General features: G+C 42.1%; 1 protein-coding gene and 1 long non-coding RNA gene across 3 annotated transcripts in view; one reads left to right on the top strand and one right to left on the bottom strand.

Moving 5' to 3' along the window:
* COL4A2 (collagen type IV alpha 2 chain) overlaps positions 1–16,413 on the top strand; it is a 145,998-nt gene extending 129,585 nt beyond the window's left edge. For both annotated transcript variants that reach the window (XM_057397219.1, XM_057397218.1), the window contains 14 exons: positions 1,159–1,222; positions 1,607–1,681; positions 2,153–2,260; positions 3,231–3,338; positions 4,610–4,681; positions 5,085–5,210; positions 5,353–5,469; positions 7,433–7,594; positions 7,726–7,824; positions 8,451–8,597; positions 9,205–9,321; positions 10,172–10,363; positions 10,670–10,956; positions 14,394–16,413. In XM_057397219.1, the coding sequence (XP_057253202.1) occupies positions 1,159–1,222; positions 1,607–1,681; positions 2,153–2,260; positions 3,231–3,338; positions 4,610–4,681; positions 5,085–5,210; positions 5,353–5,469; positions 7,433–7,594; positions 7,726–7,824; positions 8,451–8,597; positions 9,205–9,321; positions 10,172–10,363; positions 10,670–10,956; positions 14,394–14,648 (1,929 nt within the window). In that variant the 3' untranslated portion in view covers positions 14,649–16,413. The remainder of the gene's footprint in view (positions 1–1,158; positions 1,223–1,606; positions 1,682–2,152; positions 2,261–3,230; positions 3,339–4,609; positions 4,682–5,084; positions 5,211–5,352; positions 5,470–7,432; positions 7,595–7,725; positions 7,825–8,450; positions 8,598–9,204; positions 9,322–10,171; positions 10,364–10,669; positions 10,957–14,393) is intronic.
* The window catches only part of LOC130592700 (uncharacterized), a 38,062-nt gene extending 20,937 nt beyond the window's left edge, over positions 1–17,125 (bottom strand). The window contains exon 1 of the long non-coding RNA XR_008970631.1: positions 16,804–17,125. This is a non-coding gene — a long non-coding RNA (uncharacterized LOC130592700). The remainder of the gene's footprint in view (positions 1–16,803) is intronic.
* Positions 17,126–19,035: the final 1,910 nt, after the last annotated feature.

The raw sequence follows: 19,035 nt of genomic DNA, 5'->3' as shown, positions 1-19,035 counted from the left end.
ACAGTTCCTTCTAGGTCCTTGCAGACCTAACTGTTGCTGTAGCTGTTGGTAAAATTTTTCGCATGCTGAGCGTGCTCTTCCCTTTCTCCTGGGACTTATGGTACCACTGCCAAAAATAATTCACTGTCACTCATCTAACAGTAAAAGAGTCTAAGAATCTCAGCTCCTAGAGGATAATTCACTGTGGTTCACTTTGGATGCAAAATAAGTTACAGTGGAAGAAATAGACTCTTCCAAAACGCCTGACAGTAGACTCACACACATCATTTATTTAAGAGAGCCAAAACCTATGTTCCTTTCTCAGGTAGCATTGCCCTTAGATTTCAGTAGGACTTCTTCCTAACCAAGGTCTGCAGGACTCTTGTGGTATACCCCACCTGGCAACTAAGCACCGCAGAGCTGCTCACTCACTTCTCCCAAAGTGGAATGAGGGAAGAGCATTGGAAGGGTAAAGTGAGAAAACTCATGGGTTTAAGAACAGATTAATAATTGAAATATAATAATTATTATAATAATAGTTATGAAAAGGAAAATAACGAGAAAGTAATAAAACCCAAGAAATACGAGTGATACAAATGCTCACCACCAGCCAGCCAATGCCCAGCGGTGGCCCCCTGCCCAACCTTCCCCGAGCTTTACATGCTGAGCATGATGCCATATAGTCTGGGATACTCCTGTGGTCAGTTGGGATCAGCTGTCCTGGCTGTGTTCCTCCCAGCCTCTTGTGCACCCCCAGCCTGCTCACTGGTGCACTGAGAGGCAGAAAAGGCCTTGACTCTGTGTAAACACTGTTCATCAGTAATTCAAACATCTCTCTGTTACCAACACAGTTTCCAGCACAAATCTAAAGCCATACTAGCTACTGTGAAGAAAATTAACTCTACCCCAGCCAAAATCAGCACAAGGACTCACTAACATATATGTGCAATAGGATGTTCTCGATTTCAGACTTAAGGCTTTACAAATATAATTTGTCCATTGGTTTTGTACTGATTCGGTTAAACTGACTTCAGCCAAATTACTCTCCATGAAGGACTTCAGAAACTCAAAACCGGTAAATTTGATAACCTTTTTTCAATATTTCCAAACTGCGCTGCCTAGAAAGTTGAATATATCCTCGTCTTTGCTAACTGATACCTGTTCTCAATTGCGTGACAGGGAGAAAAGGGCATGCCAGGAATTTCAGGCCATTTTGGTACTCCTGGCTCACATGGTGAAATAGGTGAGTTAATTCTCTTATCTGAGCCCTCTTTGTATTCATTGCTCATCAAACGCTCAGCATTAAGTTCTGAAGAGTCTTAGGGGGTCTTCAGTGTTAAAGAGCCTTCAGTCTTACAGAATGGTATTGTAGATGTAGGAGGCTGTGAAAAGTTTAATACTGTTAATTTCATGCAACGTGTACTGTCCGTGGATGAAGCCATCCATAGTGGGGAGGGTGGTTGTTCTAGAGACTTTATGTTTTTCCTTTTTTAATTTACTCCTCTTTTATTCTAGAAAGATAATAATTACTGAATTTTGCCTCAGAGGTTGCAATTCACTCAAAACAACAGGAAATACTGTTTAAATTAAAGCATTACACTCATGTGTTCTTTTTTGCTTGAAATAGGTGAGCAGGGAGATACTATAAACTTACCAGGAATGCCAGGCCTTAAAGGGGAAGTTGGTGTGCCAGGCTTAACAGGTATTAATTTCACAGTTGCTTTGCATGTATTACTTTTTTCATACTGAAGTCCACAGAGGGAGGGAGGGGGAGTTTACCATAGGCTTTTGGTGCCTGTTGAACCTGTGCTCTCATGAGAGCTCCTGAAGAGGAAATAATTATGGAAAATGGGATAGCAGAGCCACGTCAATTTTGGATTGGGTTGGTTAGGTCGTGTATTAAATTTTCCCTGCACGTGCAGCACACTTGAACATCAGTGTCATGTTCCACATAATTGGGGGATTACTTTTAAAAACAAATTTAATGATGGTTTGGCCCGCATGCTGTAGGCAACTGCTCATTCTCCCAGATTATGCAAGCACCCTGACTAGAAGAACGTCTTTATGTGGCAAGATCAGGACCTATTAGGTAGCCAGTTTCACATTATGCTTGTTAGCTTTTAGGATTGTACAGAGATTATTAAAAGAATATACTGGCTTCATGCTTTTTCAGGCACAAGAGGAAGCGCAGGACAAAAAGGTGAAGGTGGCGATCCTGGTTTCCCTGGCATTGAAGGCCTTAAGGGCACTCAGGGTCTCCCTGGTACTGTGGGACAGGAAGGTAAAATATTCTTTTTAGAGCTCAGAAGAGTAAAAATGTTTAAGAGGAGAAAGAAAAAAATACCTTTTATCTTGAAATAAAATCATTATGTTTTTTAATATGTTGATCATTCTGTAAGTTGGTAAAGAGCAGTGAAAAGGATGCGGAACTCACGGTAGAACTTATTAAGAGGAAATTTCAAAAGCCTACCTCTGCTTCATACAGTTTTACTTTTTACAGCAGTCGTGTCCGAAGAACTGTGTTGCTGGCATACTCACGTATTCTAATGCTGTCTCAATACTTCAAGGAAAAGGGCTTTTCGATACTCTTTTCTGTCAAAAATTAAGACAGTACTCCCTAGGACCCAGTTACAGAGCCTTCGAGCCAGGCTCATTGGCTGACTGTACAAGCATACTGGGGGAACTGAAGTCAGATTTGGCTCTGGCTGGATCATAAACTCAGGGCTTAAGAACATGTCTTATTGCAAGAGGATCATGAAAATGCTCTTTCAGAACAGTTGCTCCACATATCTCATATAATTAGAGGGGTTAGAAACTCCAGCCAAGACTGGAGCAGTTTCAGTAGGTTCCTCAATGGGAAACAGTTCTTGTCTGAACAGCTTTCCAGTCGGAAAGGCAAAACGGATGTAGCAGAAGAGGCAACTGAGGTGCACATACATTAAATTACTCATCGTAACTGGTAATAGAAGAAAATTATTATTTTAATAGGAGGAGCCCATTGTATTTCTGTGGTTGTCAGAAAGGTTATAAAAACCTGAAGTTTGTAATGAATTGTTCTGTTATACCTTGCCTCTCCTACCTTTACGCTCTTTAGTTCTCTTCCACTTGGATGAGCAGTGCAGTATCATACAATGACATTAGGAAGCGAAAGCCTTATTTTTGCTACCTGGGAGAATGAAGGTAGCACAAGTCCATGTTTTGGGTGGCTGGCTTTAAGGACACTCATGAGCAATAACATCATTGTCACACAGGTTTGCCAGGACTGGTTGGCCCCCCAGGACAGCAAGGAAGCCCTGGGATGACTGGATTTCAAGGTGAAAAGGGAACTCCCGGCTGGCCTGGTTTACCAGGACAAGCAGGTATTTGCAGCTTCAACTATTCAGTCATTTTAATGTGAGCACTTGCTATTGTTCCTTTGGGATGGAAAAGAAAGGAGGCTCTTTGCAGTTCAGAGCGGCAGAGTTCCCTCTAGCAAATATTTATTCCTCATAAAGTCCAGGTGCATTAGTGAAGACCCACGTGGCTGCTTTCTCATTTATGGCTTCTGAAGGACGTGAGCTCACTTTAACGGCTCATGACCTCCCTCAACCAGGAAAGCAGTTTTCAGGAAACATACTCATTTTTCATGGCAACTGGGAAGAAAAAACAAGTATTTGACATGCAGCAAGAGCAATGATATACAGTATTAGAATATTATAATGTGGCATTAGATAGCAAACAATATGCTTATCCTACATCATTATAAAAAACTGTGGACTGATCCAATGTCTGGTTTTAAGAATAAATGACTTATGGCTCAGACAGAATTCTGCTATCAAAATACAGGTGATAGTTTAAGATGAAGCTGCTTGAATCACAGGATACAGAATCTCATTGGTTGCCACCTAATTCCTTAGTATATTAAGCAGATTTTTTTTTCAACAGTATAGCCAGAAATTGCCCTGCTTTTACTAGGATTCTTCTATCTGAATCTGCATCAAATCTAAGCTAATATGGTTATGAAGGCTGCCTTTATAGACAGTGAAGAGAGAGAGACGTTATTTATTGTGAGGTTGAATTGTCCTCCAGAGCTCTGGCCATTGATTAGAAGTACCTGTCTAGCTTTAACATCATGCTTAACACTTTGACAGGTACAAATAGATGGGATAAATTTTACCAGCAGCAGCAGCTATTATACATTTTGTTGGGGGTTTGCTGGGGTTTTGTTTTTTTTTTTAAATTACAGACAGTGAATTTCTCCTGAAGAGAGCTTCACTATAATCACATGTAGAGCCTAAAATTATGCCATAATTGTCTTGGTTTGAGGATTTTGGAAAACTAAATGGTTATTAAAAAACTCATGGCAGCAAGAATGGAACTAATGACATGCTACCAGACAGATCAAAGATATTTTAAAAAGTAATAATCTGTTTATTACTTGGATAATATGGGATAGTAGCAAAATTTGCTACTCACAAAACCGTGGTGTGGTGTATTTCATAGTAAGTTTATTGTAATGACTGAATTTGCATATAAAACACCAGATTTTAACACAGAATAGTATTTATCCAAGGATTTGAAATTTTTGCCTAGTAATATATACAGACTCATAGAAACTATTAAGATAATCATGAATGCAATTTTAAAACAGGCTTGCCTGGCTTAAGAGGAATCAGTGGACTGCATGGTTTACCAGGCACTAAGGGCTTACCAGGATCACCAGGTAAGTGAGACTCTTATTCTGCCTGTTCATAGGCATAGCATTGTGTTGGCTGCAAGTTTGGTGAGTGAGATCTTTGCAATGTGACTTTCTTAACTGTATTCCATAGCCCAGTGTGGAATTTTCTTCATTAGTGTGGGCTCTGGCAAACAGCTTCATATCCTATGTGCTGACACACAGATGGATTAGAACTCAACTTTAAATCATAATTTTTTTCCTCTTACCAAGTTAAAGCCTCAAGGCCTTTTTTTTCCCATTGTGAGGCATTTTTCAATTAAACATTACAGACTCACATATTTAGTAAATCCACTAAAAATGCTCTATACATGTATGTTAGCATGCTGATACACTGTTACATACAGAAACATCTCAGCTTTCCTCTTAATTTTTAACAACTCCACAACAGGTCCAGATGGTTACGGCTCTGCAGGTTTCCCAGGTGCAGTGGGTGACAAAGGAGAAGCAGGAGAGCCAAGCAGAGTGGAAGGCAGCCAAGGACCTCCGGGTCAGAAGGGAGACAGAGGTGTTCCAGGTTTGTATTCCAGAGAATGGGATCTATGCAGGTGTTTTCCATTTTGAAAATCGCATTCTTTATATTTAGTCTGAGGTGACTCCTTTTAATTGCAATTGTGCATTTTCCTTGTAGTACTGATGATTTCTTCTCTTCCTTTCAGGAGTCCAAGGACCCTTTGGCCTTCCTGGGCAGGAAGGACCTCCAGGTCCTCCTGGGATTTCAAATATATCAGGACATCCTGGTGATAAAGGCTCCCCAGGTTTAGATGGAGTGCCAGGTAATTCATGCCTTGTTTCCCTCGAGCAAGAATAAAAAGACTCATGTACAAGGTTGTGCCCTCAGACAACAACAGAAGATTAAGTACTGGGTTAGCAAGAGCAGTTTCATTGTTATTTCTGTCTTGATTCAGTAAAATATCCCTATCAAATGCAACACTAAAGTGCATGAATAATTGTTGGACAGAACTAATAGAATCATAGAATAGTTAGGGTTGGAAAGGACCTTAGTTCCAACCCCCCCTGCCATGGGCAGGGACACCTCACATTAAACCATGTCACCCAAGGCTCTGTCCAACATGGCCTTGAACACCACCAGGAATAGAGCATTCACATCCTTCCTGGGCAGCCCATTCCAGTGCCTCACCACCCTAACAGGAAACAATCTCTTCCTTATATCCAATCTAAACTTCCCCTGTTTAAGTTTTAACCCGTTACCCCTTGTCCTGTCACTACAGTCCCTAATAAATAGTCCATCCCCAGTATCCCTATAGCGCCCTTTCAGATACTGGAATGCTGCTATGAGGTCTCCATGCAGCCTTCTGTTCTTCAGGCTGAACAGCCCCAACTTTCTCAGCCTATCTTCATTCAGCCTATCTTCAATGGTGTATAAGATAATAGAGACAGACCTCTTGAAAGTAAAAGGCAGTTCCTCCAGGTTGTCCTGATGGAAGGGTTTGATTTTCGTACAAACAGTTGTAATCGTCCAGAGTTCTCTTAACAACTTTCCGAAGGATTATGCTAATTTGCTACTTTAAAATCTGAGGTCTGTGGCAGACTTGCAGGTCTATGGAATTTTTTTTTTATCATTTATAAAACTTTCCTATGTGAAATTCCCATGCAAACTAAGCTACTAAGGAAGTATTAGCTTTTCTCTCTACAAGTCCATGCTATGAGCCTGCCTCTCTCACACATATGAAAGAGCCACTCTGTGTCTCTCTATATTTAGAGGCTGATATACCTGTAGCTTATTGGACTGCACATTCATTTCAAACTGTAGTGCCACTGTGAAGAGCTTGTAGCAGAAGCTGCAGATGTCGCACTACCATCTTTATATGATGCATGGAAATTTTTATGTAAACTTGGCAAAAACCTACAATAGGCAAACCAGATGAAACCCAACAGAATACCTAGGTTTCCAAATGGAAAACAAACGTTAGTTGGCCTAACACTTCATACTGATTCCCACTCCCCAGGCAGTCATTGGATCTAAAAATAGAAGTAGAAGCAGTCGGGAGAGTGGGAACATGAACCATCTCCCAGCCAAAATGGTGAGGCATGGCTCGTTCTTATCTTGCCACCTGCATCTTGCATTTGGTCCAACTTCAGCAGGCAGCACGAGTGATGCCCCACTGAAAACCCTACTTAGTAAATCCCTTTCTCTTCAGAAACAAGGTCCAAATGTCTTCTTAGGTAGCAGAGGTAACTGCAGAGAAACCTGCCAGGTTTAGCTTCAGGCAATAAGTAATTCTAGAAAAAGAAGCTGTTCCCATAATTCCCAAGACAGTATGAAGTAGTTATTTGTATCCAGATGTTCAACTGAAGCACTAAGATACACTGAACAGTAAGTTACCACCTGGCACTGAATCAGGCACTCACTGCTCTTTGATTTCTCTCTAGTTATTTGGAGAATTTAGGATGAAGCAGGGAGGCATCTATTGAAGTGGGGAACTTGCTGGGGAAGGAGGAGCTCATTGAAGGATGCATCTCAGCAGGCACCTCATTTCTGCTGATATCTTGAGATGACACTGCTTTGTGGGAGATTCATGCTCTAATTCCTCTGCCACTGCAGCAAAGAGTATACCAGTCTCAGAGCAGGAGTGCTGAATAAATTGGGGAGCTAAGCATTAGTTCCCCACTTAAGGAAATAAAACCTGATGGGATACAATTAGATGGTACTGTTGTTTTCCCCTGTGTCCAGGTCTTAAGAATAAACTGATTACAACCTATATGTGCTCTAAATAGGCTATCCAGGACTACAGGGACAGCCTGGAATACCAGCTCCCCCAGGAAGCAAAGGAGAAAGTGGACAAACAGGTGTGAGTGGAGTAATTGGCCCAAAAGGAAGTAGAGGTGATCCTGGATTATCAGGGAGACCCGGCGTTCCTGGCTACCCTGGGCCAAAAGGTAAGGATGGGAAATGCTGATCTTGGCCAGGAACAGGGGAACCTCCTATGCTACAGCAGCTTAAATAACATGACTTTTGCACTCAATCTGTGTTGAAAGGCAGTAATGTCACCTTTTGTTTTTCATTCAAGGTCGGAAGGGTGAGCAAGGTGTCATTGGCTTTATGGGCCCAGTAGGATTTCCAGGTGATTTGGGACCTATTGGACCCAAGGGGGATAGAGGACTAACTGGTAAGTGTAATCAGATGCATAGCTCCTTTCTAAGTTACTCATTTTGCAGCTCCACAGAGCTGATCTAACTGTCCCTGCTTCAAGTGGGAGGTTGGGCTAGATGACCTCCAGAGTCTTCTACAACCTGCATGACACTCTGTCTGGCAAATTCCAGTGGGCAGACGCCTGAATTGAACATGAGTAGTCAACTTTTTGCCTTTATCAATTTATTTTGTATGAGGTACAAGCTCCAAAATCACAGTCACTTTCAGGATTAAAAAACAGAAGAATTCCTGATCTAAACTAAAGCTCCAGAGTACATATACTGGATATTTAGAAATATCTTTAAAATCCTTCACGCCAACTGTATCAGCATGTATTTGTGCCTCCTGAAGCCCACCAAAAGATGGTGCTGTGCCTCAGAGAGCTGTCTGCTCTCTGCAGGGAACTTTCCCAGCTTCCTGTGGCATAAACGAGGGAGCAGTGGCATCATTCACTTCCTTCTGCTTATCTGTGTGCTGTCCGAGGGTTGCTGACCACAGTCCCTTGCTCACATATGTGTGTATATATATCTGTGGATGAAAGCATGTTAAGGAAAATACTAGGGGATTTTTAAACAAACTGTCTCATCTTGTTCCTAATCACAGGCTTTCAGGGGCCTCCAGGCTCCCCTGGGCTGTCCCCTCTTCCTCCAAGGCTGGTTGCTGAGCAAGGTTCACCAGGTCCCAGTGGAAATATAGGACCTCAAGGAAGCCCAGGAGATGTGGGACCTCAGGGTCCACCAGGCGATCCAGGTAGGAACTGCACACTCAGAGTGAAAGGTCAGATCCCCTTAGTGAGGTCAGGTCACCAGAGAGCTGTTTTGACTCTTCTACTTTAAATTCCGGAAATCAGAGAGTCAAATTTTGGCCTTTCAAAGCTAAGGCTTGGATTTCCTTCTCCTCCTAGCATTCAGAACCTAAGCAGAACACAAGGAAACTTTGACAACACTCACATAGCCAAAGCAACACCAGATGTGGATCTCATTTAAATTGAGGTTGAACTTCTTTGATGGAAATGTGCACATCCTTGTGGAAGTGCTATCAGCACAGGGAATGTAGCATTAGTGATACATGGATCCAGTGCAGTACACTCCTTGCTACTAGCTTCATCAGACATGCGTGGTGGTAGCAAAAGTGAAAGATCAGGGTTGTGCTGCTCATATAGTCTTGATCCAAGGAACATTTTTCGATGAAGTCAGCGCTGTTTGCCTGAGCAAGAACCACAGGAGCTTGCCTTTAGTGTAAATTGGTAAACATGTCATATAAGACCAAACACATAGAAGTAGAGCATATGTTAACAAAGCAGGTAGCATGTTGATATTTGTGTAGTCACTGTGCTTCTAACCATTGTTGGTGCAAGGTTTCAGAGGCGCACCTGGAGAACCAGGACTCCAGGGCAGGGGTGGCATTCCAGCTCCTCCCGGCTCCAGAGGTGAACAAGGAGCAACAGGGTTTCAGGGTCCAGTAGGATTTGAAGGTAAAAAATGTTGCACAGCACTTCTTCCCTCTTTCCACTGTCACTGCCATAGATCATTCTGTAGTTCTACCTCAATGGATGGGGATGAGAAGAGGAGAAAGAAAGTTTCTGTCTTCACAACTTCACAAGAGACAAATACCTACTTTTAACAGTTATCTTAAAGCAATATTTTCACAATAAGTTTTGATAAATGTAGATGTCAGTCCACTCATGTTAATGAGTTTGTTTTGATCTGTGTTTTTATATTGGTTTTGATCTGTGTATTTTTATATTGATTTTCTCTTAAGTATTTTCGCCTAGTGTTTTACTAGCAGTTACATTCATGAAAACAAATGGTTGGGTAGGTGGTATTTGTGTAAATGATGTTTAAAGGAACGTATTTGCAGAAGAAATAACCTATGTCCTTATTCAGTCAAAGAGCAGAACAATTACTATCTTAATTAGCTAAGTACATGGAGAAAAAGGTATTTGCAGAGCATAGTTGTAACCATATGAAGCAAACACAAGCAATTCAAAAAGTATTGCTTAATCTTGGACTAAGAAAGCATTTTAAAGTACAAATAGGCTTATCTGTATTGTAGAAAGTATGCTCAAATTCAGGGTGTTGTATGTGACTTTTCCTGGATCTGATAGCAAAATACATCACCTTAGAAACCAGGGAGCCTTATCCAGCACCAATCTCTTTAAAAGCAACTGCTGTAATCCTACAACTACAGCTCTTTTAACAATAACTTACCATAAGAAGAGTTATCATGCAATTAAGTTTTATTCAAGCAGCTTAACTGGAATATCAGAGCATTTGTGGGAGCACAAACTAAGTTGTATGATTTCTTTCCCCATTTCTTCTAAGGTCAGCCAGGCCGCCCCGGTAGCCCCGGGCTGCCAGGCATGCCAGGTCGCAGCGTTAGCATGGGCTACCTGCTGGTGAAGCACAGCCAGTCCGATCAGGAGCCAATGTGCCCGGTTGGCATGAACAAACTCTGGAGTGGATACAGCCTGCTGTACTTTGAAGGACAAGAGAAAGCACACAACCAGGATCTAGGTACGTGGGGCAGGTATTGCTGACAGCAGCCTCAATTCCATGTCTCTGAGTGAAAATAACAAAAGAATAAAATAGTTCTTAGAGGAAGCTGGGACTTGAGCAGACAGGCTTAGGAAACACCAGAATGAGAAGTGCCCCTGAGCTCTCAAGTGTTGCTCAAGGGGACTTCTAAAGCCAGTGAAACAGTCTGGACTTCAGGGTTTTACTGACATACTTAGGAAAGAGCAGGAAACTGAAAACATGCATTGTCTTCTGTGTCAATGGTTGCCATCATTTCTATTATTTTTTCTCTTCCCTTTCTAACAGGGCTGGCTGGCTCATGTTTGGCTCGTTTCAGTACTATGCCATTCCTCTACTGTAACCCTGGTGATATTTGTTATTATGCAAGTCGAAACGATAAATCCTACTGGCTGTCAACTACGGCACCCCTTCCGATGATGCCTGTGGCAGAAGATGAAATCAAGCCATATATCAGTCGGTGCTCAGTTTGCGAGGCCCCAGCTGTGGCAATTGCTGTCCATAGCCAGGAAGCTTCTATTCCTCACTGCCCTGAAGGCTGGCGCAGTTTGTGGATCGGATATTCCTTCCTTATGGTATTTGTTCTCCAGTGTCACTTTTTGTGTTTGAGTGTTAGGTAATAAGAAGGCTGCTCTGTTTTAGAGCCAGCAACACCAAAACCAAGCATCATACTGGGGAACCAGAGAACTACAAACTACTTAAACTTCCTAGTTTCTAGGAAGCAGAGGAGGCAAAACAAAATTTCTGTGAATTGCACATAAAATTGCCTCTTGTCAGAATAGCATCTAGAGTCCTTACTACATATACAAAATAGTGCTTCAGAGCAGAATATGGGGACAGATATGGATTGACAAATAAATTGGCACTGAGGTGCGACTGTAGCCTACAAAGCATTTCCACAGCTAAAGATTAGGAGTTACTTATGCACATCACTAGTAAAGCTGATCTGTATTTCAAAAAAAGAAAAATCAACCTTTTCCCTTCTTTTGAAAGCTTAAAATCATTGATGTTTGGTCTAAGATTTGAAAGCTGGAGAGGGACTTCTTATAGCAAGTAGTAATAGGACAAGGGGGTATTAAACAGAAAGAAAATAGATTTAGATTAGCTATCAGGAAGAAATTCTGTACTATGAGGGGGTGAGAGACTGGCACAGGCTGCCCAAGGAAGTCTTGGCTGCCCCATCCCTGGAAGTGTTCAGGGCCAGTCTGGACGGGCTTTGAGCAACCTGGTCTAGTGGAAGGTGTTCCTGCCCATGGCAGGGGGGTTGGAACTAGATGATCTCAACCCAACCCATTCTGTGATTTAGAAACCAAAGGTTTCCACTTAGTGTGGAAAGAGTGACAGCCTCCTGTTGTTTTTTAAATTAAGCTTCAGTGTTGTAGCTCTAACGCCAACGAGACCTGAGCTCTATATCCGATGGCTCATGGGATCTCTTAGATCTTGTGATCTTATAATTAAGAAATGGGAGGTTATAGAAAAGCTTAGCATTATGTGTGCAGTGGAAGACCTGCTGAAGCACCTGACCTGCTTTTATTGCAAGACTGTACAGAGGTGTCATGTAAGTACTGGAGGGCTTAACATGGTAAAGAGCTGCTAGAATGTTCATGAGTGATCTGACAGATGGTCATTTTTATGACTGGCTTCATGTACTGGAGAGTCAAAATCTGCAACAGTAAGCCCATGTTGTTAACCCATTAAAGACTGGACTGAATGCTGAAGTAAACAGGGTTGAGGAAAAAAGTAATTAGATTTCTCTGGTAGAAAACATCATAGAATAACAATAGCAGTTCTTACCTGCAAACCATTTGTTTGTCAAAAGCCACAAATTTATTTTTTTCAGAGAATAAGGTAAAGGAAATCTGGTATTTGTCATTTAGTTACCAAAAAAAAAAACAAACCACAACAAAAACCCACACCAAAAAAAACACAAAACCAAACCAAAACCTGAGAGTGCAGGTTAAATGTTTGACCAGCCCTATGTCTGACCTTTCTTTTGCTTCTATAAAAAAACCCTGATACCAATCTCATAGTTACTTCACAAGAATGCTAAGGATTAATTAAATGTTTGCAAAGCCCTGTGTAAACACCAAGCATTGTTAAGAGCAGAGTTTCACCTTAGCAAGACCTTTTGCCAGCACTAAGGAGCACAGAGTGAGAAGAGTTCTTATTTTCCCAGCTAGCATTTGGAGGGAATAAAGTGTTTGGTGACTGCATTTTTGCTTCTCAGGCAACTATGAAAGAAGTACAGCATGCTTTTGGTTATCTCAGAGTACGTACTGTTTTACTTCCTTGGCTTACGTTTGTCACCTCTTTCCCCTAAGGAAGGTACAGTACCGAAGGGAGTCATCACAGACTCCTGCCTAAACAAACAGCCATAGAAGCCAGGCAGATTTCAGGTAGCAAGCGAACATCAGTGTGGCATAAGAGAACATCAGAGTGGCATAAGCATTGTAGAAGGATGGAAGGCTGTGGCCAATACCAGAAAAGATACTACAGCCATAGAGTTGGAGTTTGTACCCTGAGCATAGGAATGCCAGTACTCATCCTGAGGTTCTCAAGTGGGTCTGCTCCCAAGCCAGGGCTCAAATAGCATGTGCAGTTTTTGCTAACTGCTTTCCAGCTCCAATTGCAAAGGCCTCAAAGCTGTAACAGTTTATGCTGCTCCTTACCAACTTAATTTTTACAGAGGGATGCTAGAACAATTTTGCTTCTGATTTTCATAACCTAGCAAGTCATGTATATTTGTAAGGCAGCTGGTAGGCTGCAGTTCTGGCGTCTGGGTAAGGGGTTCTGGTGGGAAGGAGTTGTTTGGGGTTTTTTTTAAAACCCTTTAACAGCTAAACCTCAGCAACATGTGCCTCCAGCCAGAGATCAGTCCTTTACTCTGTTAAAAGGTGGCCACTTCTTTGACTCATTTATACAAACACACTGGACCTCTCGTAGCACAAACCAAATCAGTTACAGCTTGCACTTTCAGAGTGTGGTATTTATTAAGACATAGGCAGGCAAACATAGTAGTTGTGCCCAGATTACCCCTTACATTTACAAAACTATTTAGCAACTTTATTTTCCAGCTTTCTTTTATACTGCAAATTCCGTCAGGTTTTAACAGAAAAGGAAACAGCTTCACTTAAAAAGTAGCTGTACAGCTCTAAAAGGGACAGAGGAAATGCCTGGTTTTTAGCAGTGCCTTTGACAGAAGAAAACTAACATTCAGTTCATTACCACAGTATGTGTCAAAAGTAACAGTTGAGTGGTCTAAAGATGTATGGTTTTGGTGTAATTTGCTGACAAAGAATATGCCATAGAGGGAACTAGTTATTTGCATAAAAGGTGATTTTGTTTCCACAGTGTTCCTTATGTGTAATGCAGTAAGACAGATGTTTTAATTAGGGAAATTCAAGTTAGATATATGTATGGTGGAAAGCTTTTCTCAGTGAGGGTAATCAGACAGAGAACCAGTGCCCAGAGAGGTTGTGCCATCCTTCAAGGTACTGATAACAGCGCCCTGAGTGACTGTGGGCAACTTTGGAGTCGGTCTTGCTTTGAGCACGGTACTGACTGAAATGACCCCCAGCAGGCCTTTCCCACCTAAATGATTCTCCAGTGCTAAGACTTTCAACAGTGAAAATCTTAACTATAGAAAAGACGTTTGCCAGAAGATTTTAAAGTGGCATCAACACAGGAGCTACCCCTTTGTATAGCTAAAGCATAGCCAAACCCTTAAGCCTTACTTAGCTGCAGGATTAGCTGACTGCTCTGGAGAGAATGCCCCATCCCTGGCAGCATTCAAGGCTAGGTTGAATGGGGCTTTGAGCAACCTGGTAGAGTGTAATGTGTCCCTGCCCATGGTAGAGGGGCTGGAACTATATAATCTTTAAGGTCCCTTTAAACTCAAACCATTCTATGTATTAGGAGCAATTCTGGTGGCTTTTCTCTTTTCCCACATGCAAGTTTTTGACAGCACTGCCTGCGGCTGTACTCTGACCGCTGCCTTCCTTGTCTTGTTTAGCACACTGCTGCTGGTGATGAAGGTGGAGGCCAGTCGCTGGTTTCTCCTGGGAGCTGCCTAGAAGATTTCAGAGCGACTCCTTTCATCGAATGCAATGGAGCACGTGGAACCTGTCACTACTTCGCCAATAAATACAGCTTCTGGCTCACTACAATTGACCAGCCCTTCCAAAGCAAGCCCTCGGCAGATACACTAAAGGCAGGACTGATCCGAAGCCATATCAGCAGATGTCAAGTCTGTATGAAAAATTTATAGAAGTCTTTCACAGTATAAGGAACCTGCTTAACATGTCATTCTTATACAGTGGAACCTTCTGTGATAGTTAGACATTTGAATAAATCATGTTGGTGCTTTTTTAACTTATTACCTCAAAAGCTGAATGGAAAGATAATTTTTAAAGATGTCTATAAAAGCAAATTAAGTGTAACACAAATCATGTCTAACACACAGATCTAATGCTGTATTCACCTACTATATAGTGTATGTATATACTTTTTGCTATTCTAACATTGCATCATTTGCCAAATGCTACAAATACTCGCAGCTTTGAAACACAAAAAAACCTTCAGTAATAAATGGTTACCTTGGTCAGATACCAACTGCATTTACTTTAAGAGAATATATGTATCTTTTACATTTACTGTACTTGTCGCAACAGTAAACACTAGCAGCTCCAGTTCCATAAATTAACCCAGCGTGCTCACAGAGAGAAATTCTTGCAAAATACTGAAACTATTTTGGAAAGTGCTCATGTCCAGCATTGAAACCTAACCTTGATTTTAGTATTTTATGCTTGGGTATTTCAAACACACCCAAAACAATCATCTTTTTATTGTGTTTGGTTTTTTTTCAAGCCTAACAATGCTTTGGCACTTAACCACTGGCAAGAGCAGAGAAGCCCACAGGCCTCCCAAAAACAGTGACCACAAAATACAGCTCTTCCTATTTCAGTTAGGAAACTAAATGACGAAGATCAGCATTTTATTTTACAAGCTTGATAATTTTTTTCTAGACATACCTCAGGATCCTTACAAGGGTCTCTTGCTCCTTGCTATGTTGTGGACATCCATCCATGTCACACTACCCACATAGCAGGTGACACTGGTTGACTTTTCAGTTGCAGCTTTTCTCCTCTGAAACCAAGCCACTCATCACAAACTTATTTTAACCATTACTGCTGGAACAGCTATTGCACACAGTGTGGGCTTTACAGGAGAGCAAGTTGCTCGATGCCACATAACTTTTAATTTAAGCACAAAACTTCCCGTACTGCCACTTGTCTGTCAAAAGGCATGCTGTCCTGGCAGCTAAGGACACACAGCAATGGGATAACCACCACCAGTTTACACACAGCCGGGGGGAGGAAGCAAAGCATTAATTTGGAGCCATCTTTCCCCATACAGAACCAAGTTATTGCATGCCAGGCTTGATAAATGGCCAGAATGGCTAACTCTTTCCTTCTGCAGAAACAGTTTAGCTCAAAGTTACCTGTCACCACTGCAAGAGACCGGGAAGTGGGGGAACGGATCAGTTGCAGATTTCCTACTGGTATAGTCTGATTATATACCCGAATACTTAAACCTGAAATGGAAGAGATTTTTATAGCAATGGCAATTGATTTTTCAACAGTTCACCTCACTCCTGCTTCAGGTGCTTTTGGCTTTTGTACTTACATTCCATCCTCACTGTATCATAAATAAAACCTGGTTTTTTTCTAAACTTTTATTTGTTGATGATTTTCATTTTGTAAACGGTGTTTTTCTGCACAATGCATATGGAGAGCTCTGTTGAATTCCTTTGTTTGCACCTAAGGAATTAGAAGCACACTGCCAGAAAGCTCCTTCCACTGAAATTCAAACTCTTCAACCGGGAACACACTTGTTTATTTCATGACACTTTAAAAGATCCAAGAGGGAAGCTGTGTTTCTAAAATTGCTTGTTTAAGCTGAACTACTGCAATAGTATTCCATCTTGTTGTTAGAACAATTTAAGCCAATAAATTGCAATGTTGCAGATTAAAGCAATGTATTATTCATGCTATACAATGTTCAGAAAACCAACATTAACAAAACTTCCCAAGTGTTACCTCTGCAAAAAAAAAAAAAAAGATGAAATATAAATGAAGTTAAAATTCTTAGCTAGCACGCTGTCTAACCTTGATCAGCTGTACATATGATGAGATACAGCCATAAACAGAGAAATTACCTAAGCTTGAAATGAGCTCTTTGGCTATGCTGTAGCTCTGAAAGGCAGCCCCCAAACAAAGTAATCACACTACTATTTGTTCAGATAAATAAAATACTTAGAACAGAAAACAATGCAGTCAACTTGAGCCAAATTTATTCCATGCTTGCCAATTCTTTTAAATACACAGGGCAGTAACACAAACACCCAAAAATAAGCAACTTACCTCAGCTCGGTGTTGCTAGAAATCAGTGGTTGTGGGATGAACACAGTTATCACTTGGGATTTTGACAGCATACCATTCCAGCACATTCAGTATTTTAAGAGAATTCAAGTGGAGGTTATGCAAATCTGGAAAAGCCAATTACATCAACAAAGGAAGCAACTGTTTGTACTTTCATAGCTAATACATTGCCTAATCTTCCTATGCAGCTAATTTTTTTCCAGTGTAAAACTTTAGCAGATAGGTCTTCCTTCTCAAGCAGTTTTGCCTCTTCATTTTCTCTGGCTCACATAAGCTGTTCTTAACAAGTTTGCTCAGTGCAGTATCATCAGCACAGCATTATGTTGAAGCCATGGGCATGGTACAGGCAAAAACAACTCACAAAAACCCACAAGGTGCCAACTGGACTTGAACTTCTGTACTTTGTGTACATCGTGTTCTCAGGTCTGTGTTCCCATAGCCATGTTTCTCAAAAGCCTGTGTAATCAGTGCTTGAGAAGGGGAGGTTGCTCGTGCACACAATCACGTGGAATACTTGCAGCAGCCAGAGAATTTCACCTGGTGAGCTAACCCAGAGCACAGCATGAGGGGAACTGGCTTACTCAAGCTGCCTCTTAATTGCAGGTTTACCTCCTCTCCTGTGAAAAAAGTCAGAGAGGTGGGGTTGTTCAGCCTGGAGAAGACTCCAGGAAGACATTATTGTGGCCTAAACCCGTCCAATATCAGGTTGAATGAAGCTTTGAGCAACCTGATCGGAAGATGCCCCTGCCCCTGGCAGGTGGGCTTCCTCTAGGTGATCTTTGAAGATCCCTTCCAACCCAAACCATCTGATGATTCTATGATCCCAGAACCCATTCCCAAGAAGTTAAAATATTTTGATACTGGAAAAAATCTCAGCTACAGCAAAACAAAACAATCTTTTTACTAAACTACGGTGTTCCAGCCTAGGATGTAAAAACCACAAGTGTTTTGCCTGGGTTTGACCACGTCAAGTCTTTTGCTTCAAAGCATACTGTTTGTTTCCTACACTTCCCTGGTTGAAAGCATGCTGCTGAGCCTGGAGAAGGTGAATGAGATTATATTGCCCTTCTGCAGGTAACTGCATCAGTATATCAATGTCAATTGACACCCATTATCTCCCCAGAGTGTGTTGACCAGATCAACCAAGTTCACTCACACCTTACATGACTGGGATTGTCTGTGGCGGCCAGAAACAGAAAAACAGCAAACAACAAGCAGTAAACAAGGTATTAGGTTGCTGCCAGAAGAGAGGCTGGGAAGTTACTGATATTGTGCTGATGGCACCCCAGTGCAGGTGGCAGTAGACCCCATAAACCGTATGGGGACCAGCTGCACCCCCAGGGTTGGCCACCCACACCCATCAGGGTGAGTGAGGGCCTGGACTCATGGTCTTTGGGGATTAGACACAGATGGTGCAAGACACACTGAATGAGGAGAACAAGTAACATCACTGCGTCCCTGACCCAGGAGCAGAGAAGTAAAAACAGGCAGTGGTGCTTCCCAGCAGGACATAATGATTGGATTGATGATCTTAAAGGTCTTTTCCAACCTGGTTGATCCTACAATTCTATGGCATGGGCATCTGAAGCCAAAGCATGTGGCTCAAGCAGCTCTACCTGCTTCATGAGCACCTGGGGCGTTCAGGCTCCTTTGGTGGTCTCCAAGAGACTTTAAGCCTTATTAGGGTTGCAAGGAGACAACAGCAACTTCAGTCTCCCACCACTGCTCAGGATGTGGCCTTCCCAACCAGCCTGGCACCCACTCACCCTGCCTTCCACCCCTCCATCCCCCTCAGGTCACAGCGTGGCCTGGCCATCATCTCAGGCACAGCATGCCCACATCTCACATTCACCCAGTGTGGACAAAAATAACATCTATTTCACTGTTCAAACACTTCACATAATCCAGACAAATATCTGAGGGAGGTGAAGGGAAACAAATACCTGTAAAACAAGGTCCCGCTCGCAGGCAGGGCAAGCAGAGCACCTGGGATGCTGCTTTCACCTGCCATTGCTAGTCCTGGCCATGCACGACCATTCTGCAGCTTCACTGCTCTTCCCCGTCAGTGAGCCAAGCTGAATTATTCCAGTAAAATTATGTTGGATGGGGGGGTGGGGGGGGGGGTGGTGGTGGTGGTGGTGGAGGGAAAAAAAAAAAACAAAAAACACCATTTAAACAGAAAACAACAACAAATCTAGGCAATTCCAGTGCTGA

This window comes from Pezoporus wallicus, unplaced genomic scaffold (genome assembly GCF_028554395.1).
Source record: "Pezoporus wallicus isolate ANWC-B61680 ecotype Strahan unplaced genomic scaffold, APGP_CSIRO_Pwel_v1 contig_1851, whole genome shotgun sequence".
NCBI lineage: Eukaryota > Metazoa > Chordata > Aves > Psittaciformes > Psittacidae > Pezoporus > Pezoporus wallicus.
Note: the sequence above shows the minus strand (reverse complement) of the source record. Positions and strands in the feature narration are given on the sequence as shown.